Source organism: Rhinatrema bivittatum, chromosome 13 (genome assembly GCF_901001135.1).
Source record: "Rhinatrema bivittatum chromosome 13, aRhiBiv1.1, whole genome shotgun sequence".
Lineage (NCBI taxonomy): Eukaryota > Metazoa > Chordata > Amphibia > Gymnophiona > Rhinatrematidae > Rhinatrema > Rhinatrema bivittatum.
The window spans coordinates 8,622,826-8,649,809 of NC_042627.1; the positions used below are offsets into that span (position 1 = coordinate 8,622,826).

Genomic DNA, 26,984 nt, shown 5'->3' on the forward strand with positions numbered 1-26,984 from the left:
GCTGACAGCGGATATCGGAGGCAGCAGTTGGGTGCACAAGCTTTGCCAGCTCTTAGGTGGCCCTTTCAGCACTAGCAGCAGAGCTTCTGGTTTCCTGCAGAGTTTGCTGCAGGATTGTGGGAAACCCAAGGGCTTTACGTACGGGTGAAGACTCCGTGTCTTGCAGAATTTGGAATAGGACAGGACTGAGTTTGTCTTCTAGTGGGATTTTATAAACTGCTGAAGCAGGGCCTTAGGAAACCTTAAATACAGTGGAATTGGGGGCTGGTCCTGGGGTTCTTAACTGTATATATTACCTCTGTAAAACCTGCAATGAATTCACTTTTTTTTTTTGCTTTGTTCTAGTTAATTAAAAACACATTTCTCACTTTTTTCTTTCAGAATCAATATAATCTGGCAAGAGCACAACAGTCCTATAAATCTCTAGTACAGATACATGAGAAAAATGGTATGAACTTTACTTAATCGTATCCTCCCCACACCACCTCCATTTGGTTTAAATTAAACACAGGGTGCCGCTCTTCTTTTGACACTACAAATGTAGTTTTCAATTCTTAAAACTTGTAAACCTCCAATTATTCTTAAGCAATTGGAATAAAACCAAGACATAAAGACCCTCAGCAGGCAGGGGCTTGAGTGATCAAAATGACTCTGTTCGGGCTCCGCAGTGGTGATGACCCAACTGCCCAGACTCAAGAATGGGTCTTGAATTGTGGCGACAACCGTTCCGTGCAGGTTGCCGAGTTTCGTATGCCACTGACTTCCCTCCAGCTCCCCACCGTGCATCTGTGGGACCCGGGTTATCTGGTTGCATTTCTTTAATCTACCCAGGGGCCTAGATAACACCTCTTTTAGAAAAAAAAATAGTCCCCCAGTCCCCACCCCCTTTTTAGTCACCGGAGCTGTGACAGGCCTTTCGCTGCTCCTCCCCCTATTAAAGTTCCCGTGACCTTGCCATGGTTTCCCTAGGCTTGGCTTTCTGCCCTTGTTATCTCTCCCCTGGTGCTCTTCCCGCTGCTTGGACCTGACTGGGAAGTAGTCTTGTTCTGTCTTCTCCCATGCCAGCTGTTTCAGAGTAAGACCCCTGCTTGGCAGCTTTCAGGGGCAGCAGCCATGTTATATAGCCCCTTTGGTGCTGCCTTTCATGTTGGGTTAAAGTGACGGGTAGTGAAGGAGGTTATCTGTGGCTTTGCCGGCAATGAGCTTGACATATTTCACAAGTTTTATCCCATGATGAGACATTACAGGAATAAAATGAACACACAGAAGAATAAAATTGGTTAAGTCTAGTTAAGCATGTTCTGCCTTAGAATTGGATGACGTGTGGTGGGAATGAGACATGGCATGTTGTTTGTTTGTAAATCTGCTTTGCTTAAAAGCATTATATCAATCTGTAAATAGATAAAATCGCATTAATAAGAATCCCGGCCGTGACTGCCTTATGAGAACTGTGCTGTATATTAAAGATTAAGGTAATGAGTGCTACACAGGGAGAAGTTGTGTTTTTCCATAATATGACGAAAAGATTCAGGAATCGATTTGTTACTGTGTGGGTCATCGCTGCAGTATTTATGGGGGTGGAGAATGACCGACTGGAAACGTTGAAGGGTTTGCAACGATCGTTTTACGTAGACAGGAGTTTCTCTTCCCCTGCTGGCTGAATTCGTTGGATGGGGGCAGTGTGTTGGTTTTGTATCTTCCATAAAGTCCTGTAATGCAGAGGGAGGGGGTTGGAGGGCTTCCCCAATGGCCCCTGTGCTAGATTTATGACATTTGGCTTGGTCCCTGCTCTTCAGACCGGAGAAGGGAGCCTCCGATATCTTTCCACATCAGTATGTCCCGGCTGACTTAAGGATCTTCGTATTGTGCTTTTGAAAGAGCCGCAGCCTGTGTGTATAACCAGAGCGATGTCACTATAATAACTAAAGTACTAATTAGGAAAGCGAGTGGATGTCCAGATGTGAGTGAAGGCCCTCGGTGCTTCAGCCCTGCACCTGCTCCGTTGCCAGGTTTTGCTGAGTTAGATTCTCAGTCCATGTATGGAGAATTCTCAGGCTAACACAAGTTGGGAGATTTGTATCAAGCCACACTAAACATTTTACCAACTCTATCAGAGTTGCGTTAAATATCTTGCTAGTGCTTGGGGCAGGGCTGGGCATGGGGTCTCTTTCCTTTTATGCAAATAACGTCAGCGGTAGGATGAGCTGTACCTCAAAAGGACAGGTTTTTTTGTCTTTCTTTCACAAGAGTGCTGCCCCTGCCAGAATGACACAACCCCTCGCGGTACCGTCTGGTGCTGTTTAGTACTAAACATGCTCCATGGCCTCCTGCTGACTGTCCCAAAAAGGTACTGTAGGTTCTTTCTCTGCAGGATTTGCAGCAGATAAATACATAAATGGCTCACATAGAAAGCAAATGCTGCCTTGTCTGTCTGTCTGAACAGAGCCCGTGTATTCCTGAATCCTTTTGCCTTGTTTGTTTTTTCCTTTTTAGGCTGGTACACTCCTCCGAAGGAAGATGGTTAACGTCATGGACTTTCACAGATCTGGACCAATGGCGACTGAGCTTTTTCTATATCTTTCCAATTCAGAGACACGAGCTAGGGGTGCTCCTGTTAACAGCTGTACTACCTACTTTAGCTAATAGATTTGTTAGTGGCTAAGTTCTTTCCTGACATGCAGTATGAGTTCCAGCCTTCCCATTCTGCTCTTCACCAGTATCTTGCATTGAGCAGTTTTTGGCCATTGCTGTGGATCAGGTACCTTGGACCCTGTCTCCCTTCTCCCATTTATCATTAGAGGAAAATAATATGTTTTGAAGCAGGCATTTTGGAATGGAGAGAGCAACATTCCTGGAGTCCTGCTTGTGCGTCTTTTTTTTTTTATTTTTATTTTTTTGTTTGCAAGATATGATGCGCAGAGAGATGCATTTTATTTCACTGGGAAGCATTTCAACTTGGCTGCCTCAAGATGACCTGTTTGAAATGCCCCCTTCCCTGGTGGGTCTGTGTGTAACTACGCCTCACCAGTACAGAAGAAAAAAAAACATTCTCTCTGTGGTTCTTTGCAAGGCACCTGACTACCCTCCGATGGCCCTCCAAGTCTTATCAGCTGCCGGATAGGGTCAGTGGGGTGTGGGAGTGCCACAGGGGAAAGGTGTGTGCTGCTGTTGGGGCTGTGGCGTATATCTGCCAGGGGAGGGGCTGGTATCACTGGACTGAAACATTTTGGTTTGTTGTTTTTGTTTTTTTGTTTTTTTTTTAGTGCCTCTTTAAGAAAGTCAACAAGATTAAAAAATTTAAAAACAAAAATTGTAACATTTGTTCAATACTTCTTGGAAAAATTCAGGTCTACTAAACATCTTTTGTTTTTCTGGTTTAAAAGAAAATCCTTTTGTAGTTTTTTGCCAAATCAGTGATGTGGGGGAGGAGGGAAGCTTGCATACTCGTGCAGTCATCAAACTTCCCTTTCTGTCATTGCCTGTGTGCAGATATGAACTGTTCTTGGGGAAAGCTGCTTGTACGGTGTGCGATCTGTTGAATCAGAACCAGACTTGTACCACTTACCTCCTGTAGTTCAAAGTCATTCCGCCTAGGACTTCATAACCTGGCCTTTTCTGTTTATGCTACATGGCTTAATGTGCCTGACAAAGCGCTTTCAAGTCTGACTTCTGCCACTAGGGAAGTCTCTTTGCCTTGAAAGAAAACAAGGAAGCACTTAAACCCTCTGTTTAAAATTTTTAAAACACAATTTAAAAAAAAAAAAAAAATCTTGCTGACTGGTTTGATCAGGAGTATGCTGGGTAGAACAGAAATAAGCCTAGACACGCGGAAGAGGAGAGGATACTCAACCTTTTTGTCTCGATCTGAGCCACGCCGAAGAGTTGGCCTGTCTCTAACCCGTATACCTGTACAGAGTCCTAATCTGTTAATGCTGTCGTTCATTGTTCAATTGTGATGTACAAAGGCCCTGCCTTGCTGTTCCGTTTGGTTGTCCTGAGCTTCAGGCTGAGTATCGCCGCTCCTGTGGGCGACTGCCTCATACTGTCCCAGGACTACTGCCAGAGGTGAGATGGGGGGAATAGGGGAGGCTTCAGGTTCTGCGTGCCAGTTTAGGGGGGGGAGAGTTTAGGTGCTGCCTGGGAATTATTTCTACTGCTTTTTTTTGGTGAAGAAAACGAGCTTCCCTCCGGTCTAAAGAAGCCACGCTTTAAAGTCCAAAGGCCTGCCTTGGTGTTTCATGTAATTGTTGCAACCATTTGTACAGCGATCAGGAGAAATGCAGATTAAATCTCAAGCATAACCTGCAACCAAGAAGTGCAAGAAAACCGTGCGTTGTCGACTTTCGAGTGGGTGAAAATAGCAAAGCTCTGGGCATGGTGGTGAGACACAGACCAGCAGGAGCTGGCGAGGTATCTGAGGGAAGATTCTGGAATTGTAACTCCTGCTATTGCCTTTCCCGAATCATTTTTTGGTTTGTATTGCATTTGCCCACGGTGATTGACCATCTTTATACTGTCATACACCAGGGATTAAGAACTTGGTCAGCCCAGAAACACATCTTTTAATTTTCTTTCTATTAAAACCTGGGGTGGGGGGAGAGAGGCAGCTGGTGCTCTTTAATGTGTCTGGAGAAAAGACTGCAAGAGACTTGGCACTCCTGATTTGTATTGCTTTGTTTAAAATGTAGCATTTCCTCAGCCTTTTCTGCTTTTTTTTTTTTTTTTCTTTTCATTGTGTATATGTACATTTGTTTAAAATCCTAGTAGCTAATTGCTCAGATAAGAGCCTTTAAGAATATTAAGTTCCTTTAAACCTGAGGCTAAACTCCTTGAATACATTCTTGAATTCTTTAACCCTTGGATTGGTTGGCAGATTGACCAATAACACTTGGCATGCTTTGGTTTTGGATTTCATTTTTCATTGCAGAATTATTTGGTGATGTACAGTAATTTTGTAAACTTGCATCAAGTTTATAAATAAAGAACCATTTTAAAAGGGCCCTGTTTGCTGTTCTGAATTTATGTTGGCATGCGGCGAAACCTTGACAATTTTGATAATTTTCTAAGGTTGAGACATCGTAGAGCCCATTTACTAAAGGTTTTCTCCCATTCTGTATGTATGGGGGAAATGCTTGGTAAATTAAGGCCCCGTGTTTTGGCTCCTTCACCTGCTATTAGTTAGGATATGCAGAGTACATTGGAATTAATGCTTACATGGTAGAGCATCTCTTGCCACCATGGGGTGCCTCTTTTTAACTCTTATTAAAAAAATAAATACACAGACTTCCATTTGTAGCAGTCCATATGTGACCTAAAACTAGAACAAGAGTTCAGAAGTTCAGCCTCAACAAAAGCATACCAGGTATGAGACAGAAGAGGCATCAGTCCATATATCAGTGATAATAGATACACAGGATTAGGGAAGTCATAATAAAATAAACCTATTGGTATACAAATAAGTTGACTTAGCCACTTGGCCATTACATCCCACCCAGTTCCAATAGAATTCCTACACGGATTCATACAAAACCAGCCTGTTCTGAAGCATGTATACATGCAAGAGTTGTATGCCAGCGGGATATCTGGTGAGTACTCTTCCAAAAGAATGCAGTGCATCCAAAGATTAACCAGTTGTCATTTTCTTAGCAATGTTAATATCTGCCCAGTTAGAAAGCCCAGGAATTCCCTGCACCTCCAGCCAAAACAATTGTACTTCACAGCATCACCACCACAGATGCAAGTGAGTGCCAAGGGCCCCACAATTTCTCCAGCATAATGGACTGGAAGCACATTTAGAAAATAAAACTGGAGTAACTTGTACATCAATTCTTGACTCTTATTACAGATAGATATCTTGGCTATCAAAGCCCAGTTGCACTGCCAGTTTCATCTATTCCACCTTTCTATGAGCATCGTCCTAGTATCTAAATCTCCATCTCCATATGCTAGAAAACTGTATATTTTTCTTGTTCTCTTAGTGACTGCAACTGGTTGTCAACAACCTTTCAGTAAGGTTTCTTCATCTAAGAAAATTGTTGATCTCCTTACTCCCAAATGTCACTCTCTGTACATGTAGATAAAGAGAGCACGTGTGAAGAAGAATCTCAAACTGAGTCCTCAATTCCTTGAAAGAGCAATAAAAAAGGTGCCATTCCATATTTGACCTAAGAAAAAGAGGAACTGATTATAACACATTTCCATATCTGGGGGAAAAGGTGACCAGAGAGAGCTGAGCATTAGCATAAGGAGGAGTGATGGGGGAAAAGTCTTGTTTGCTCATCTTATCCATTTACCAATTTGTTTCCATATCTTTAAAGAATGGAGGATCAAAGGATGGAGCTTGCAAATTTTATTCATTGTATTCGCTTCCGAAGGGCAAAATAATAGGCTAGCTAAATTATGTGCCAGGGCTTGACTTTATTCCATGTCTGTAAGCAGAGGGATGCGTGATGGAATATTACATCTCAGAACACAGATTTATAAAAGCAAATACTCAGTCTACTAAATATGGTAAAATATAGTAAAAATCAGCATAGGTATATATCACAATGAATATTGCATAAATTAGTAAAAAACAAATAGTGTTACAATAATGAAAGATAAAGATTTATACAAAGAAAATAGAGCTACGTCCCTCATAGTCCCCCTGTGTGAGACAATATATCTGTGAAAAGATCAAGGGACAATAGGCCTGGAGACTCCCCAGGTCCCCCTGTGTGAGACAATATATCTGTGAAAAGATCAAGGGACAATAGGCCTGGAGACTCCCCAGATGAGATGGCTAATGGTGCTCTCTCCTGATTTTTTTGATATATTGAAAAGATAAAATTCCGATACACTGTGTTTCACATAATATTTAGTTTGTTGATTGTTGGACAATTTAGTACATAATACTTGCAGTTTAGCCACAGGCTGTGGAATCAAGCGGTTCATGTGATGTTGGACAACACGACGGAGACCTATATCAATCGCCAGGGAGGAACCAAGAGCCAGCAAGTGTCGCAGGAACTACAATAGCTGATGGAATGGGCGGAAGGTCATCTGCAGATGATCTCGGCCTCTCACTGCAGGAAAAGACAACGTAAGAGCGGACTTTCTCAGCAGGAAGAGTCTGGACCCAAGAGAGTGAGTGTTGTCAGCCGAGGCATTTCAGCTGATTGTGGATCGCTGGGGCCTTCCGTTTCTAGATCTGTTGGCTTCTCGAAATGCAAAGCTTTCTCGATTCTACAGTCACAGGAGAGATCCATGGTCCCTGGGAATAGATGCGGTCATATAGGTCTGGCCGGAAGACAAATTACTTTATGCCTTTCCTCTGTGGCCCTTGCTGGACAGGATAATTCACAAGATTGAAGGCCACAGGGTGCTAGTACTACTGGTGACGTTGGACTGGCCCCGGCGTCTGTGGTATGCAGATATGTGATGACTCCTGGTGGAGGCCCCCTTCGTCTTCTGCCGCACATGGACCTGTTACAGCAGGGCCTCTGTTGGAAACAGGATGCTGGGCTTGATGGACCCTTGGTCTGACCCAGCATGGCATGTTCGTATGTTCTTAACTAAGGATCTTAACAGCCAGCTTCACTCCCTTCTCATGTCTGTGTGGCCGACCCTTCGGTTAGCCACTAGATCACTGGTTCTCAACCGATGTGTCATGACACACCAGTGTGACGCCACACATCCCAGTCCCCCGCTGGTCCAGCTGCTCCCCCTGCCCCAGCGAGATGCAGACTCTTCCTCCGCCCAGACTATCGGAAAGCGACAAGATAGCTGGAGTCCACGGCACTAGCAGCATGGTCTCTTCTTTCCACCACCCCCCCCCCCCCCCGCAGCCCAGAAGAGGAAGTGGTGTGCGGCGGCAGTGCGTGCAGGAAGAAGAGACCATGGTAAGTTACAACTGCATGCAGCACCAGCCTGGACTGAAAAGAGGAACAACGTCAGCCCTTGCGGCCGATGGGACACCTTTCTCGAGGCCGTGAGGGTTGAACGAAGAGGAGGTTGCTGCTGCCAGTTGTTCTTCGGTGAGAGTGAGTGAGCATGTGTGTGAGACTCTGTGTATATGTGAGATAGCATGTATGTAAGTTTGTGATTGAGAGCCTGTGTGGTGTGTGTGTGAGAGAGAGAGAGAGAATGTGTGTAACTGTGTGATTGAGAGCCTGTATGTAAGAGCTAGAGCTCTTACATACTGTGTGATTGAGAACCTATTTGTGTGAAAGAGATCGTGAGTATGTGTGTGATTCAGAGCCTGTGTGGGTGAGAGGGAGCATTTGTATATTTGATTGTGAGTCTGTGTGTAAGTGAGAGAAAAAGAGAGAGCATGTATGTAAGTGTGTGATTGAAAGCGAGATCCCTTACCTTCAGGACTAGTAATAGCTAGTGGGCTTTTCCATTCTCTTTTCAGTCTCTCCAAAGAGCTGATTCTAATTGGCTATCCCATGGGCATAAGGTGGAGCTAAAGGAAGAGAAAATGTGGTCATTTTGAGTTGGCTTATGAAGAGTAAGGAGCTGTTTTTCCTTTCACCCTGCTGAGCTGGGCCCACCAACCCAACTCAGTAATTTTCCAGTATCTAAAGGAGCTTCCTCATCAGTACACTCCCTGTCTGATAGGTTCTGCCTCATTTTTTAAAGAGATGATTTTGAAGATTTTGGTCTGGTTTTGGATACATTTTCTTGTTCTGGGCAACCCCCCCAATTCAGAGACCTGAGAAACTACCCCTCTACTCGCTAGGGGAAGTAAGACCAGTGTCAGCACTACCTAGTGTGAGAGATTTTGCACAGAGACGTTTGGATTTTTCCCCTTTATATTAGTGTGGAGGTTTTTTTTCCCCACCCCTCTGCACAACTTGGAGAAAGGAGATATAGAGAAGTCATACAGAGAGGAAGGAGAGAATGGGATTGAAACAGCAAGATCTGGAGACTCCCAACCAGATCTCCACCCCAAAAGGATCAGGACACAGCCTGTGGGCAAAAGAGGAGACAGTGGCAAGCTCCCTCCCAGGAGCTAGAGCGATGGACACACGCACCCCAGCAGAGATACAATGTAAATAGTTCAAATGTACAGTTTAATGTCTGGAATGTTTGTGCCCATCCAGACTGCCCAGCAAGCTTCCCATGGTGGTATCTGCCACACCATGCAGATTATCCCCATGAATCAGTCAGTGCTGCTTGACATGCTTTGTTTATGGACTTGGCTGTAGAAGCAGTCCTGTGTTTTTTTTTTCCCTTATCTCCACATAACAGTATCCCAGACCATGGAAGTGGGGGCCCTCGGTTGTCCTCTAAATCCAATTCCTCTTATCCCCCTGCTGTCTAAGCAAGGAGCAATGTTGCAGTTGCATATCAAAGCATATTGTTAAGGGTAATAATCTTGATTCCTTCTGCTAAGAGTAGTAAGTGCTGTACCAACAAGTTACCCCCTACACGCTTATGTAATTTCTGTCCTCTAGCCTTTAGGGATCCCCAGGATTTATCCCATACCCCTTTGAATTCTTTGAAGTTTTCTTCTTCACCACCTCTTCTGGAAGTGCATCCCAGGCCTCTACTATCCTCTCCATTAAGAAATATTTCCTGACATTGGTTCTGAGTTGTCCCTCATGGAGTTTCATTTCATGACCTCTAGTTCTGTTGTTTTCAATCTAACAGAAAAGGTTCAAAGTCCATACACTATTGAAACCTTTTAGGTATCTGAAGGTCTGTATCATATCTCCCCGCACCTCCTCTCTTCCAGGGTATACCTATTCAGATCCTTCAGCCTCATAGGTCTTCTGCTACAGATCCCACACCACCCTCCATCCTGTCTCTATCCTTCTTGATACAGACTCCAGAACTGAACACAATACTCCAGGTGAGGCCTCACCAAGGAACATGTACAAGGGGATTATCACCTCCTTTTTCTTACTGGTTATTCCTCTCTCTTTGCAGCCCAGCATTCTTCTGGCTTTAGCTGTCACCTTGTCGCATTACTTTTCCACCTTCAAATCCCCCAGGCACCATCACCCCACGATCCCTCTCTTGATTCGTGCACATCAATCTTTCACCCCCCATCACATACAGTAAATAATCAGTAAACTTTATTTGAACACCCAGATTTAGTCCAGCCTGTTTGTCTAGAGGAGAATACTGGAGCTATGAGATACACACACATCAGGAGAAACACTCCATCATCTGGGCCACAAAAGATTTCCTTTCTCTCCCCTCCCCAAAAGAGCCCACTCCCTGGGAGTTGTAGAGAGAAAAAGAAGGATTAACAGAGTAGCCCTGAAGAAAACATACTTTTATGGCCCTAGGGGAAATAGCAACTTCCCACCACCACCACGGGTTACATTTGTAGTAAGCTAAACAGCTACAAATACTAGCATCAACTGTAACCTTATACTGCATCTAGTTTGAATTCAGTGAGTCCCAAACTAGGTCTGGCTCTTGTCACAGCATGTGTGTGTGTGTTGGAGGGAAGGGACTGCCGTCACTTCTTTTCTCACCTCCAGCGATCGCCTGTTTGGAACAAAATAAAATGTTTACTTCCCACTAACATATTATTGGGAGGAAAGAACTCCCCTCAGTCTCTGCAGTTGTAACAGATCAGCTACCTTCCTGGTTGACTTAACCTGCCAAAATGGGTTGTACAAGCTTTGCTCCAATATTAAAATGTTAATGTAATATAGTCTTTTTACGTGTAATAATGGACAAGTGGTGCCCTAGTCTTGTTACACCTATAGAGCTCTGGGTGTAAATACGCCTCGCCAAGTGATATTTCCAGTTGGGAGGACCTGGGGTTTGCATTCTTTTGCAGTTGTCTCCCACCCCCAAGAAAAGCAGTAAATGCAAACTTGAACTGTTTGCATCACTGTAGTGTAAGGTTTTTTGATGGCAGGCAATAAAAAACTGGTGACATTCTTGATTAATAGAGGGGAGTCACGCCGCTGTACGGGTTAACGTAAACAATACATCACGTAGGCTACCTCCTGCGGCGGAAATGACGCAAGAAATCACGTGACGCGTCTGCAAGCTCCATGGTTACAGGCCGGACCGTGCCAGCGGAAGCTGTCCCGTGACGTCGGCGAGCTGGGCTGACGGCTTGCGCGCGGTGAGGGCGGGACGGGCCTGGTCGTGACCTGCAGGAGCGCGAGAGAATGAGCGGGTTCCACGCGCACGGGAAAAGCGTTTATGTGCTGATGAACCTGGCCGAGGTGGTGGAGAGAGTCCTGAGCTTCTTGCCCACCCAAGCCCTGCTGAAGGCGGCCTGGTAAGGAGGGGACTCCGAGAGCGCGACTTTGACCCTCGCTTTCGAAGGCGGGGAAGGAGAGAGATCGCAGGTGATGGGGGTGGGAGGGCGATGAACAGAGGAGGGAATGAGAGAGAGAGAGAAAGACAGGCCCTGGGGAGAACTGCTGGGGGGGACAGGTTGAACAGGTTGTAGTGCTGCGCTTGCAGTTTTGTGATAGCGCAAGTCAGGACTTCCCAAACCCGATCTCAGAATTCCTGCAGTGAACACGCGAGAGAGAAATGTGCATCTACTCAATGTCCATTGTGGGGCAACCAGGTTAGATTTGGGAAGCCCGGTGTGGATGGCTTGGGTTGTGTTGAATGAAACCGTTGGGGGGCTCTCGGAAGCACCCTGGCATGTTTCAGGGAGTTAAAGTGTCCTCAGAAAGCACAGCTTCCAGGTGCAGAGCGACTTCTGGCTGCCTTGCGCTCTAGGGACCCCTGAGAACAAAATTTCCAAAATACTCCAGTTTTAATCGGGAAAATAATTCTACTGATTTTTAAGTATATTTTATTTTAGAGCATAGAAATGCCATGCTGGGCCAGACCAAGCCGAGCATCTGGTTTCTGACAGTGGCCAATCCAGGTCGCAAGTACCTGACAGATCCCAAGAAGTAGATCTAATTCCTCTTAATCTCAGAGATAGTAGTGTTTTCTTTAGTTTACCTGGATAATAATTGTTTATTGACTTTTCCTCCAGTAAATTGTCCAAACCTCTTTCAAACCCCGCTGTGCTAGTTACCTTTACAACATCCTCTGGCAGTAGATTCCACAAATTGATTGTGTTTGGAGTGAAAAAGTACTTCCTACGATTTCTTCTAAATCTGCTGATTGTTTGTTTCATGGAGTATCCTCTTGTTTAGTATTTGAAAGAGTAAATGTGTCCTTTATCTATTCTACCCCTCTCAGATGTGTTAAACTTATATCATGTCCTCTCTCCGTCCAGGCTGAAGAGCCCCAACCTGTACAACCTCTCACCCTAGGGGAGCCATTTCATCTCCTTTATCATTTTTGTTGCCCACCTCTGCACATTCTTTTTCAATTCTGCTATGTGTTTTTTGAGATGGGGTAGCCAGAGCTGCACACAGTACGCAGGGTATGAAAGCATTATGACTTGATATAGAGGCAATATGTTTTTTTTCTGTTTTATTCTCCATTCCTTCATGGATCATTCCTAACATTTTTGCTTTTTTGACTGCAATCATGCACTAAGCTAAGGATTTCAAGGGCTTTTTTATTTGAAGTCTCTATTCCTTCTACCGATGCCTGCATTGCTCTCATTATACCCATCCCTTTCCCACCATTACTCCTCCAACAATCCAGTGGGAGCACTGAGAGGAGAGGATCACCTTGCTGGTGGCTGGCATAAGTTAAGAGGGCACTCCAGACCAAAATGCCCTAATAAGACCAGGAGGCACAAAGAGAAATGCGCTTAGGTTTCTTAGCCACCGGCGCCATTAATCCATCAGTACGCTTAACAGGCGACTGAAGATGTGCATCCAGCCTAAGCCCCGCTGAAACAAAATTTATGCGCACAAAATTTAAGTGTCCCAAATCTGTGCACAAAAGGCTAAGTGCACTGCCACCAAATCTTGGCGCACAACTGAATGTGTAAGTGCACGCATAATTTGGATGCGCTTGTGCATACAGACAATCCTGTAAAGGGCAGCCAACCCTGCAGAAAAAAAGCGCAAAAAAAAGCATTAAAGAGAAGATTAACAGCAGGGCCTAGCCCAACCAGGCCACTCAGCCCGCCAGGCTGCCCAGGTCCCCTGACCCCTACAGGAGCGGGAACCCATATCAGGACGGCGTAGCGAGCATGGAGACCAGAGGAAGTCCTAAACTAACCGAATTTCCATTTATTTCGTCATGGCCAAGAAGGGAGGGCTCCTTTCGTCCCATCCTGGATCTCAAAGGAGTCGACCGTCATTTGCGGGTGACTCACTTTTGCTTGGAAACATTGAGCTCAGTGATAATGGCCGTACTGTTTTATTGTTATATGGTCTGTTCTCAAAGCCAACCATCCTATCATTTTTCGTGGCCGTTAGCTTCCCCATATTATAAACTCTTTCCATCCTGGTGCAAACTTCAGCCAACAAAGGCACAGATTGTTGACGTCACCAATGAGCAATCTCACATCGGGTACCTGTCCCCACTTGTATCAAATGCTGATGACTTTCATTCCCCCCTTCCTCTCCCCAGCCGAGATATTCAGTAAGCACATTTTAGGGGCCTTGGGGGCTATAATCTCAGACATGACATGGGTAAGTCTGAAAACCTCATCCCATAACTTCCCAATCTCTGGGCATACCACCTCAAATGGAAGAAGGTGCCCAGGACCCCACAAACCTTCCAGCATCTGTCACTGGATGCTGTAAACATTTTTTATATCCTAGCAGGAACTTAAAGTTTGAGACCACTGTAGTCATGTCCAGAGTATCACTGGATGCTGCGTCAGTAAGAGGTAAGGCTGTGTCCTGCCAGCTTGCCATTAGGAAATTTGAGTGGGTGCGTGGGATGAGGGTGAGGTTGAGTGTTGTTTTTTTTTTTTGGCTTCAGGGGGTTGAGAAGGGAGGTTTGGAGGTTCCTATTTCTGCAGATTGGTGGGGGAAGGGGTTGGAGGGTTCTTATGGTGATCCTTATGTAGCATGCAGAAGCTCATTGCATATTATATTTATAATGGTTGTAACCACTTTGTATGAGTCAAATTTCCCAAAAAGCGGTCTATAAATTTTTAAACTAAATTACATGACATTTCATAGAAAATCTTCAGTACACATAAAATAAGCCTGTACACAGCACACTCAAAGGAGCTGATGTGTTAAAAGTGCACAAAACTCAACACATGATTTTATAGCAGATTTAGAATCATTGATTTTGCGCTCAATATAGTAAACGGATATGCATATAGAAATAACAAAATACACCAACAACAAAAATAGAAAATAAACAGAAAATTCAAATTAATAACAAGCAAAAATAAAATTATCAATTTGATCAGTATCTATCAGAATAAGATATGATATGACCAAGTCCAAGAGGTTAAAATAGAAGAATTCACTAAAAAGGCATAGAAATAGAGATCTAATAAAAATGCCCACACAGTTTATGGAACTTAAGTATTTTTCTGAACATCATATCGTTCTGATCACCTCTTATCTCTTTGAGATTGCTGTTCTGAATAGCTGCCACTGAGAAAGTTCTGTACCTTCTTCTAGTTCAGTGGTTTCCAAGCCTGTTGTGAAGGACCCTCTGCCAGTAAGGTTTTCAGGATATCCACAATGAATGTGCATGAGTTAAATATGCATGCAAATCTATCTCCTGTATATTCATTGTTTCGTGGATTTCTACCCTCCCCCAGGCCAGGCGTGGACACAACTCATCTAGTTCACTGCCAGTCTTGCAGAGAAGGGTTTACTAACTAGAATGCAGCTCCCTTGATTGGCTGTATCAGCTCTATCCATTCCTTACATAGATTGGACCTTTCAATCTAAGTGCTTTGAACTCACCTATAAGGAGCTTAAACTTTTTATCCTTGATGCTAGTTGGGCCTCCCTTAGCACAGTTGAATCACTCTCCTTCCATGATCTCCTCAATACCAACCTTGTCACAGCATTTTGGACCATTTGAAGTCTGTTCACTGCTTTTTTAATTTTTTTTTTTTTTTAAGGAAGTCCCATGTGCAAGATATTGCAGTAGTCTAAATGGGAGAATATTAGGGGAGAGCCAGAATTAACAATACATGTTGTGCTTGAAATGTTCAGATCTGGCTTATTAGCCTGACAAAAATCAGGCATGTCCTTCCTTGAGAATTTGTTTTAATACACAGTGAAATGCATTAAAGAACATAAAACTTGCCATACTGGGTCAGACCAAAGATCCATCAAGCCCAGTATCCTGTTTCCAATAGTGGCAAAGCCAGGTCACAAGTACCTGGCAGGATCCCAAGGGGTAGACAGATTCCATGCTGCAATTCTACCTTAATAATGGTTAATGGACTTCTCCTCCAGGAACTTGTCCAAACCTTTTTTAAACGCAGTTACACTAACAGATTTCACCACATCCTGTGGCAGTGAATTCCAGAGCTTAATTATGCATTGAGTGTAAAAATATTTTATTAGTTTTAAATGTATTCCCTAATAAATTCAGTGTGTGTCCCTTGCTCTTTGTACGTTTTGAAAGAGTAAACAACTGATTAACAATTACTTGTTCCGTTCCACTCATGATTTTATAGGCCTCTATCATATTTCCCCTCAGCCGTCTCTTCTCCAAGTCTTAACCTTTTTAGCCTTTCTTCATAGGGGAATTGTTCCATCCCCTTTGTCATCTTGGTTGCCCTTCTCTGTACCTTTTCTAATTCTAAGAACATAAGATCTGCCATACTGAGTTAGTCCAAGGGGCCATCAAGCCCAGTACCCTGTTTCCAACAGTGACCAATCCAAGTCACAAGTACCTGACAGGATCCCAAACATTAAATAGACCTCAAGCTACTATTCCTTACTGAGTAATAGCAGTTTATGGATTTTTCTTCTAGCAACTTATCAAAACCTTTTTTAAACCCAGTTACATTAACTGCCATAACCACATCCTCTGGCAATAAATTCCAGAGCTTAACTATGCACTGAGAGAGAATTTTCGATTTATTTTAAATGAGCTTCTTGCTAACTTCATGGAGTGCCCTTTACTCCTTTTATCTGAGAGAGTAAATAACCGATTTACATTAACCTGTTAAAGTCCTTTTTATGAGTTTGTAGACCTCTATCATATCCCCCCTCAGCAGTCTCTTCTCCAAACTGAACAGCCCTAATCTCTTTAGCCTTTCCTCATAGGGGAGCCATTCCATGCCCCTTATTTCTGTTGTATTTCTCTTGAGATGTGGTGACCAAAACAGCATGCAATACTCAAGATGAGGTCGCACCATGGAGCGATACAGAGGCATTATGATATTCTCTGTTTTATTCTCCATTCCTTTCCTAATAAATCCCAAGTATTCTATTTGCTTTCTTGGCTGCTGCTGCTGCACACCGAGCAGAACATTTCAAAGAATTTTCAACAATGTCACTTAGATCCTTTTCCTGATGTGGAACCTTGCATTATATGGCTAGAATTTGAGTTGTTCTTCCCTAAGTGCATCACTTTGCACTTATCCATGTTAAATGTTATTTGCCATTTGCATGCCTAGTCTTCCAATTTTTCAATGTCCTCTTCCAATTTCTCACAATTCTCTTGTGATTTAACAACTTTGAATAATTTTGTGTCACCGGCAAATTTGATAATCTCGCTTATTATTCCCATTCCCAGGTTATTTATAAATAAATTTATTTATTTATTTATATGTTTTTATATACTGAAGTTTAGCTAGAGGCCTTCACTCCGGTTTACATTTAGAACAACGAATTACAATTGAGATCACATTAAATTAAATTACAATTGAGATCATATTAAAAAGCATTGGTCCCAGAACAGATCCCTGGGGCCCTCCACTATTCACCTTTTTCAATTGGGAAAATTTACCATTTAGCCCTCCTCTCTGTTTTCTATTTAAGCGCAGGAATGAACTTGGGTAGTACCTGTGTTGGATTAGGAGAAGGAGGGTGTCTAAGATTCTGCAGGTAAGGTGGTTTAACTTGGAAATATCTGCATGTAATTGTACTTGCTTGGATTCTTTTCTTTCAGTGTGTGCCGATTATGGAGAGAGTGTGCTCGTAGGATAATAAAGAGCCAGCAGAATGTGGCCTGGATCTCTACTTTTGGGCCCACGTCTGGTGGGCCCATGTCTGAGGAACATGCACTGGTCTGTGTGATGGCAGAGGAACTGCAGGCAAGTAAAGTTTGCTGCCTTATTATTCCTAGTTTTAAAGCCTGTGTAGGCCTATTCCAGAAGTGCATCTGTTTTAATACTTATTTATTTATTTAAGGTGTTTTGTATACCATCATTCGGTTTCGCCATCATAACAGTTTACATAAACATGCACCAGATTGCAACATCATCATCTCAGAGACTTAGTTTGTATAAAAGGTTAATTAAATCTACTAGTTCTTAATTGTAAGATTCATTATAGACATCAAATTATAACATATTGCTGATTATTGTATACTGCAATTTATTACACCTGTGGAGGATATTTCCTTAACGTTTTTGTTACTTCGCTGGTGATGTATCCTTTTTCTGTTGTTGGGTTGCGTGCTTAATACATTTCTAAACTATCTTTCCCAACAAAACTAGGAAGGGAATGGTTAATAAAATGGAAAATGTCATAAAGCCTCTGTATCGCTCCATGGTGAGACCGCACCTTGAATACTGTGTACAATTCTGGTCGCCGCATCTCAAAAAAGATATAGTTGCGATAGAGAAGGGCGACCAAAATGATAAGGGGAATGGAACAGCTCCCTATGAGGAAAGGCTGAAGAGGTTAGGACTTTTCAGCTTGGAGAAGAGACGACTGAGGGGGGATATGATAGAGATCTTTAAAATCATGAGAGGTCTAGAACGGGTAGATGTGAATCGGTTATTTACTCTTTCGGATAATAGAAAGACTAGGGGGGCACTCCATGAAGTTAGCATGTGGCACATTTAAAACTAATGGGAGAAAGTTCTTTTTTACTCAACGCACAATTAAACTCTGGAATTTGTTGCCAGAGGATGTGGTTCGTGCAGTTAGTGTAGCTGTGTTTAAAAAAGGATTGGATAAGTTCTTGGAGGAGAAGTCCATTACCTGCTATTAATTAAGTTGACTTAGATAATAACCACCGCTATTACTAGCAACAGTAACATGGAATAGACTTAGTTTTTGGGTTCTTGCCAGGTACTTGTAGCCTGGATTGGCCTCTGTTGGAAACAGGATACTGGGCTTGATGGACCCTTGGTCTGACCCAGTATGGCATTTTCTTATGTTCTTAAGGGGGACATAACCCACGGTCTGGACTGATCCATGGTACTACAGGAACGAAATTTAGCAGATAAGGAATAATTTTCTTATAATTGATTGACATGTACAATCAAAGAAAAATAAACTTTAAAAAAAAAAAAAAGCTCTAGGCTGTCAAGGCTGGAGTACAATAGAAAATCTTCTTTGATTGTTTTGGGAATCCCCTCCAGGTTCTTATCTCATGCTTCTTTATATTTTGTTTAGCCCTTCCCTTGACCCTAGTAAAATCTGGTCATTTATAGGTGGTAGCATTTGCCAAGTGCAGCATGTTGGTGGCTCCATCCCCTAAAAGTACTGGGCCTGAACAAGCTGCACTAAAGGAATGAGGTTAAGCCTGCACACAAACTGAATTCTAATTTTTCTTAATATTGCTGGAGAAGTGTCAGCCACCTACAGACTCTTTTAAAAAGTTCAGAAACTAGGGGACATGGAATGAAACTGTTAGGTTCTACATTACTTAACACATAACTAAACTCTTGAATTCATTGCTGGAGGATGTGGTAAAAGCTGTTCCTTTTCAACTGCAATACCAGATCATTACACTAGGGGATTTTCATCCTTCACAGCTGATGAAGAAAACGGGCCCAACTCTTTAATAACCTCACTCTGGGGTATAAAAGGGGTGTGGTCCTGGTCCAATGCCAGTATTCTGTCTCCACTATAATAAGACCCACATAGTAGCATGTATAAATTAATACAACATAATTGGAATGTGCAGTTTGATTTAAGAGTACGTTATCATTGTTCAGCCAGGTTTTGGCAATGCAGAAGATGGCAGGGTTTAATTCTTCAAGTAAATCGTTTATTCGTGGGTCTGGGCTCAGACGATGGAAGTCCGGCCGTGGTCTCCTTCCAGTGTGGCCGGAAGGAGTCCGGCCGGTTCTCCTTACAATTGATATGCAGTAGAAAATGCTTTAGAAAACCTGGGGAAAAAATCCACAAGTTGGTTTGTTTGCACAACTTGGAAATGCTGCATCTTTGGCACAGGGCTCACCTTTTCCAAAGGGGCAAATCTTGAGCAAAAAAAAAAAAAAGCTGTGCAACTGAAAACCCATTCAGAAGGTACAGAGTGAGTTTCCTAAATCTTGAATCTGATTCTAAATAGTGCATCTTTTCTTGGCATAACTAATATGCACCATTTATCTGGATTATAAATAACTCACAGCATTCCACATTTCTTACCCTTGAGGGCCGCTGTCCATAGATTCAAAGATGAGCTTAGATTTTAGTAGTACGGGGTTTTGTTCACTTACCTCATTTGTTGCTAAAGCCATTAGGTTTTTGTAAAGGAAAATGTAAGAACACAAATGATATCCATATTCTTTTGAACAGTGAGAATGCTGTTCCTGCATTTCACCGACAACCGGAAATCTCATTTCCCCAGAATTATATTCTTGTAAGAAGTTTCCAGCTAATAGAGAATGTGTTTATAGCAAATAGTTTCTTCAGATTCTTCTTGCCATATTTGCCTTTGTCCTACAAGTCATGCTAAAATGCTGTCTAATGCTGGTTAGACACATAGCAGACAGCGTTCATTGTCTATAACTAAGAGTATTAAATACATAAATATTTAAATGCAAATCCTAGACTGTCTTGACTTGTCTTTGTTCCCTATACTCTGTATTTTCTACCTGCAGTTCTGATGTAAACCGGTATGATGTGTCCACTAATACCAGTATAAAAAAAGCGTTAAATAAGTACATTTACATTTAATGGTACAGTACTCCATGTTCAATATACCTTACATCTTCAGTTTGTCACTCTCTTCAAAGGAGTCTGAACTGCTCACACTATTAAACAAAGGGTAATTCCTTTTTCTTCTTGCTGAACCAGTTCTTACATATGGGATTTTCCCGTCTACAGCTGACGGAGGAGGAGGAGGACACACTTCTGGGCTATAAAGGAGGTGTAGTCTTGGCCTGCTGCCTGTAGTTTATGTTTCCAGCAACTGTGGATAGGTGAGGTGAGGTTCGGCCCTGGCCTGGTAGAGGCTCCTCTCTTCCTGGGTCGATAGCCCTTAGCATTTCTCCCAGGGATTTCCCTGGCTGAGTTCCCCTGATGCTAATCCCCGTACCCTGAGTGGGGGGGGGGGGGATGTGGATTCCCCAGGGAGGGTGGGTCACCTTGCCTAAGATGAGCCAGAGAAGACCCCCTTGGTTTAAAACCTCTCTCCCTGCTCTCTCTCTCTGCCCTAAAAATGTTTTTACAAAAAAAGGGCACTCCTGAGGGAAGCAGTATAATCGTGGCTGACCCCTGAGAGTAGTGAGTACTGAAGGGAAAAACAGGAGCACAGGGAGAGAAAGGGAAACTGTACTGCAGTGTCTTTGCTGGTGGGGAGGAGGGGCAGCCAGTGCTGTTTTCTTTTTCTTGGGGGTGGGGGGAGCGGGGAAGAAAAAGGTTTTTCTTCTTTTGTAATTTCACCACTGGAGGCCTCAGCACCGCCGCAGTAGAGTTGCGGAAGTTGCAGCGGAGCGCACTTCACCTCGGGGAGCAGACCACAGCCGCTGCGCTTGCTCACTGTTGCCGTGGCAGTAGGCAGACCTCCCATGACCATGCACAGAGGCCGGAAGGTGCAAAGGCTGTAAGCCCAAGCATGGCAGGGTCCTTTTTGTCCCATGTGTGAGGGAGATCCAGGCCCCGGCTTCCAAGAAGAGGATGGGTCCCCTTCCCCTGCTGCTAGGGAACAGCAGTCAAGGACAGACTCCTTAATTGAGCCTGGCTGGCCTGTAATAGAAGAAGGGAGTTCTTTGCTCTCCAGGAAGGTAAAACCTTGCCCCTTCCTCATACTTTCTGGCAGAAGCTAGTCCAGGTTCTAAAGGGGGAGTCCACCCCCTCAAGAGAGACAGAACATAAGGGTCCTGGCAGGGCATATTTCCTGAGCCTTCATGGTACTGATGTATCAAGCATATTGTGCCATGCAGAAGCCTTGAGGGCTGCACTAGCTGATGTCTCAGGTTGTAGTTATCGCCTAAAACAGCCAATATTCAAGCAATCGTGAGAGGACCCCCAAGCCCCCTCCCTCAGTCCACATGTCTACTCAGGTTTCTAGGGAAGGTTGCTGGTCAGGAGACTACACCACCCACGATCTTCTGGGGGCTCTCAGGAGCAAGAAGATTTCTCCTCCAAAGAAGAGGAATCAACAAGTCCACTTGTTCCGAAAGGAGGAGCTTTCAGCCCTCATTTTGGGTTAATATCCATACTGAGGATAACAGATCCCAGCCCAAAGGACCCTATGGAAGGGTACCCCATTCTCCAGGGAATCAGGAATCTATCAAGGGTGTTTTCATTACACAGCACCCTGAAATGCATGGTTCTTGTGGAATGGGACAGCCCTCAAGGGGGACTCAAAGGGGGAAGAATGATGAGTAAGACTTACCCCCTACTGCTAGAAAAGAGAAACAATCTTCTTAGAATCCCACAGGTGCGCGCCTTGATCTCTGTAGTCAAGTGTGACAACCATCCCTGTAGAAAGAAGGATGGCCTTAAAGGATCTCCAGGACATAAAGATACCGAAGCAGTGTTTTTCTACAAAGTCAATGCCCTGCTGGATGATCGGGCTACATAGCCTGAGCAGCCTTGTGCTGGGAACAGCAGCTCCCAGAAAGCTGTGAAAGTGTCCACATAGTCATCTATAGCCTTCCTAGGAGATACTGTGTGATCTGGTAACAGTCTTCTAGGGCATTGGCTTCTGGAGTAGCAGCCAGGAGGCTCCAATGGCTACGCAACTGGGCAGTAAATTTGGCTTCTAAATCTCACCTCTGCAAGTGATCTTTTAAAGGAAATCTCTTTTGGAGAGGAGAGAGAAGTTGGAAAAAGATCTGGAAGAGTCAAAACCCTAGAGGCTGCTCAAAGATAGGACATGTCTTAGGGACACAAATGTTTAGGGTCCAGCATCTCTAGGACTGGCGCACCCTATTACTTCTAAATAGCAAAATCCTTCGAGAGATGATGATCATGCCATTTTCCAAAATGGCTCCGACCTGATCTTGCCCTAGTCACATGACTGGGACAAGGTCAGGTTGCAGTTAGGAGGTGCCCTGAGCCCTTTCTCTTGAAGGATTTTTGCTATTTAGAGGTAATGAGGTGGGGGGCCCAGCTATAAACCTACTATTCTGCTGGATGTAAAGGTGACCATTTCCTTTAGGAAAACAGACAAGCTGTTTGTGCTGTTTGATGGCCCCTGAAAAGGGGAGGCAGCCTCCAAAGCCACCTTAGCCAGATGAATAAATAGCCTTGGCTTACTTACTTCACTTGAGGCCCAAGCAACAAGGGTGCAAGCATCTTCATGGGCAGAGGCATCTTCAGCCTTCCTGGAAGAAGTCGGTAAGGTGGCTTCTTGTCCATCCTTCCATTCCTTTACAAAATTGGGTTTGCAGGCCAAGGCAAACTGTCTGGCTTTGGGGCAGGAATCCTTAGGACAGCGCTGTCATCTTCCCTCCCCGTAAGAAGCAGCTTAGGTAACTCCCATAGCTAAGGACTGGTGTAGCAGGAAAAAAAGGAAGGAGAAATGTATTCTTACCAGACAGCTTTCTTTCCTTGATTCCTGCTAGACCAGTCTAGAAACCCACCCGGGAACACTATCATCGTCTATGGCCCGTCCTGCTCATTCAGCCTTTTTCTTTCCTCTGGTGTCGCTCAGAATGATTTTGCAGACCCTGTTAATGTTGTCAATGTAGCGGTCCATATTCAGTCACTGTCCAGACAGCTCTTTGACACAACTAGTCTTAGCTGGATAAGTTATCTGGCTATCGTAACTCTTCCCTGGAACAACCCTAAATTACCCAGCTAAAATTTAGCCGACTAAGTCCCTTTATGTTCATTTAGCCAGGTAAGTTCTGAGTTATCCGGCTACGGGCCTCTGAATATGGACCACCTCAGGTTTCAGTGAGGAGGGTTTGTTTTGGCAGAAGGCTACTGGCAGTGGGCCAGGACCATACCCCTCTTATAGCCCAGAGTCATAAGAGATGTGTCCTGTGTCTCCATACATAAGAACTAGTCTATCAGGAATCAAGGAAAGAAAATTATCAGGTAAGAATACATTTCATCTTTACACTGTTTTCACTTTTTAGGCTTTTAAAGAGTAAGAATTTTGAGTACTTTATATTTTTTTAGTTACACAGCCTTGGTGATGGTGTCAAGGCAGTGTTTGTTTTGTTCTCTTTGCACTCACTGGAGTTCAGAAGGGAGCAGATCCGGAATTGAAAACCTCGAGGCCCTGCATTTGCACCAGGTCTTGTGTTAAGTACCAGATGAACACTTTAAAGCAGTGGTTCCCAAGCTTGCCTACTGAGCCTGTGGTGGTTTCAGGATCTCCACATTGAATATGCAGGAGAAAGATTTATGTGTATTGAAGACTTAGCATAGACAAATTTATCCCTTGCATATTCCTTGAGGAGATCCTAAAATAGGATAGGTTAGGGAACTACTACTTTAAACATATAACCTAAGATATGCCATACTGGGTCAGACCAAGGATCCATCAAGCCCGGTATCCTGTCTCCAACTGTGGCCAATCCAAGTTGCAAGTACCCAAACATCAAATCCCATGCTGCTAATGCTGGCAACAAACAGTGACTATTCCCTATTGATTAATAGCAGTTTATGAACTTCTCCAGGAATTCATCCAATCCTTTTTTAAATCCAGCTACAGTAGCTGCTCTAACCACATCCCCAGCAATGATTTCAAGAGCTTAATTGAGTGAAAAAGAATGTTCTCCAATTTGTTTTAAATGTGCTACTTGCTAACTTCACACAATCTTGAATAGCATAAATGACTGTGGAAGATGCATAATCGGTTTAACAGTCTCCTTCCTTCCTTTCTTCTTTCCTTCCTTTCATGATACAGAAGGTACATGTCCTGCCACAAACTGTTCTATATATAGCTGATGCAGAGACTTTCAGTGCACATGGGGATGTTCAGAGACACAAGAAAGGTAAGGGTGCAAACCCTAACTGGACATTGTATGAGAGATTTGTCTGAATATACTGGTTAAAGTTACAGGTAACATTTCCACTACCAGCTTACTGAATATTGGGGCAAAAAATTATGCACCCCCACTCAGTATCTTCCAAGAAAAAAAAAATGGCCCAAAAGGGGTTGATCCCAAACCTGTCTCCTAATTTAACCAAAATATTTGAGAAAATCCCAGCCCGGAACCTCCCTAATGCAGAATGGGAGGCATAGAGTCTCTTCCCTCTTCCTGCTCATTTAATCCATAAGTGCTGCATGCTCTGGCACCTGGAACTCATGTGTTTGGTCACTTCACCGACTGGCCCTTCACTGACACCTGAAGAGCCAGTCCCTGTTCAGAACTTACCTATTCAGCGAGGCAGGATATTTAAGAGGAGAAGTAGCCTGATGGTTAGAGCAGCAAGCTTACAAGGTTCAAATCCCACTGCTGCTCCTTGTGACCAAGTCACTTCACTCACCATTGCCCCAGGTACCAACTTAGGTTGTGAACCCTCTAGAGATAGGAAAATACCTACAGTACCTGAATATAATCTGCTTTGAAGTATCATAGCAGACAGAATAAAAATAGTTATTAGTATTAAAACTTGGAGTTTGTCCTGAACGTAGCTAAAGAAACCCCTTTGAATATTGACCTGTGTTTATAGCTTCACGTTTTATTCTTGGTGGAATTCTGGACTGGATTCCCCACGTGTGTTGTAGCACACAGAGTTTGACCTGGGAGCTAGTAGTGGTGATGCCAGTGATCTGTAGTTAGAAAAAAAAAAGGGACACAGCAGAGTTGACCACATGTCCGGAGGAGGGAGAGATGGCAGTGTTGTGGCTCACATGGCTGGGACAGAAAGGCCAGGGTAGCATCGGGCGCGTAGATGAGAAGTCGGCAGCAGCTAATGCATTGACCAATATGGGCCTGTATGGAGGAGGAAGCTAGGGAGGGAGGGGAGGAGAACAAGCTGGAGGTTAAACCTGAAGGGAGCAACAGAGAGCTAGGGGAGGGAGTCCAGCTGAGGGAGTGGGGAGCCAAGCATGAGAAGGTGGACAGCAAGCTAAGAGTGAGGGAGAGAGCAAGCTGAGGAGACTGAGGGATGGGGGGATGTTTCAGGCCTTATGATACACCTGGGGAAATGCTATTCAAATGTTTTTAAAAATTTGCATTTTTCAGTGATAATTATTTAAAATGCAATACAGAAAAAAAAGTTATTTAAAGACAGTGATTATATTGCGCTGGTTTTGACAAGTAGTCTGACAAATATTTTTTTTGCACACAATTTCCATAGTCATCTCATCTTTACGCTCCCAGCAGCAAAAATACTAATAAATGAGCTCTCCAAGCCGTCTTTCCTTCATGGGTGCCCACTGTCACCGTTACTATGCATACTCCCAATAGAACCTCTTGTTCAGAAGCTTAGATGGGACAGGTCAGTCCAAGGTTTACTAATAAATGAGCTCTCCGAGCCGTCTTTCCTTCATGGGTGCCCACTGTCACCGTTACTATGCATACTCCCAATAGAACCTCTTGTTCAGAAGCTTAGGTGGGACAGGTCAGTCCAAGGTTTACTAATAAATGAGCTCTCCGAGCTGTCTTTCCTTCATGGGTGCCCACTGTCACCGTTACTATGCATAGAGGCTATAAGGTAAAAATTAAAAACATGGAATCACCTCATACTAATGCTCCTTTTGGCGTCCCCCAGGGCTCCTCCCTATCACCCACCCTGTTTAATATCTACATTCTCCCCCTCTGCCACCTACTTTCAAACCTCAAACTCAAATTTTATATTTACGCAGATGACCTTCAAATTTTAATCCCTATATCCAAATCATTGGACTCAACACTCAAGTTATGGAACGCTCATCTACAAACTATAAACCACTACTTATCCAGCCTCAACCTTGTGCTCAACACTTCTAAAACCGAACTCTTACTAATTACTCCAGAAGGTAGTCCCATACTTCTCCAATCACAAAATATTCCACATATATCACACGCCAGAGATCTTGGAGTCTTAATCGACAGTCACCTGAACCTAAAGCATTTTATAAAACACACTACTAAGGAGTGCTTTTACAAGTTACAAGTACTCAAAAAACTCAAACCGCTCCTATTCCACTACGATTTCAGATCCGTCCTCCAAGCCATTCTGTTCTCCAAGATCGATTATTGTAACTCCATTCTGCATGGTCTTCCAGCCTCTACCATTAAACCGCTCCAGCTGCTACAAAATGCAGCGGCAAGGATTTTGACAAATACCAATCGGAGAGAGCATATTTCTCCTATTCTAAAAGATCTCCACTGGCTCCCAGTAAACTTCCGGATCCTCCATAAATCTCTCACAATCATTCATAAAAATATCCACCATCAAACCCCGCTTGATCTGTCTCATCCTCTCAGACTGCACTCGACAGCCAGGCCTTTAAGGGATGCTTACAAGGGATCTTTACACGTTCCTACAATCAAATTAGTGCACCACGCAAACATCAGAGACCGGTCATTCTCTACAGCAGGCCCTTCCATGTGGAACGCCATGCCTCCGGACCTCAGACTGGAGACTTGTCTAACAACTTTTAAAAAGAAACTAAAGACATGGCTGTTCAGCCAAGCCTTCCCCACCACAAACTCCATTGCCTGATCTAGAATTGTTCACCACACATCTCTGTAAACAAAACTTTTCCAAATTTTTCATGCCTAATATCCATTAAAGAGAGGTTGGCTCCTAGCCCCCTCCACTGTATATAGTATTTATTCTATTTTATTGCACTTTATATATTTATTGCTCCGTTCACCCCTTCTTTATTTTCCTACTCCAAGTTAAGGCTTCCTTGTTATAATGTAA

The 26,984-nt window shown here is 43.6% G+C and overlaps 2 protein-coding genes across 4 annotated transcripts in view; both read left to right on the plus strand.

Moving 5' to 3' along the window:
* The window catches only part of UBE2Q2 (ubiquitin conjugating enzyme E2 Q2), a 39,577-nt gene extending 34,577 nt beyond the window's left edge, over positions 1 to 5,000 (plus strand). For both annotated transcript variants that reach the window (XR_003852308.1, XM_029574335.1), the window contains 2 exons: positions 382 to 448; positions 2,494 to 5,000. Coding sequence is in view for 1 of the 2 variants with exons in the window: in XM_029574335.1 (XP_029430195.1) it covers positions 382 to 448; positions 2,494 to 2,525 (99 nt within the window). In the remaining variant the exon portion in view is untranslated. The remainder of the gene's footprint in view (positions 1 to 381; positions 449 to 2,493) is intronic.
* A 5,989-nt stretch (positions 5,001 to 10,989) lies between these two features.
* Positions 10,990 to 26,984, plus strand: part of FBXO22 (F-box protein 22) — a 32,005-nt gene continuing 16,010 nt past the window's right edge. Inside the window, exons 1-3 of one of the 2 annotated variants that reach the window (XM_029574867.1) lie at positions 10,990 to 11,236; positions 16,933 to 17,077; positions 24,031 to 24,118. In XM_029574867.1, the coding sequence (XP_029430727.1) occupies positions 11,124 to 11,236; positions 16,933 to 17,077; positions 24,031 to 24,118 (346 nt within the window). In that variant the 5' untranslated portion in view covers positions 10,990 to 11,123. The remainder of the gene's footprint in view (positions 11,237 to 16,932; positions 17,078 to 24,030; positions 24,119 to 26,984) is intronic. The other variant, XM_029574866.1, reaches the window with a different exon arrangement.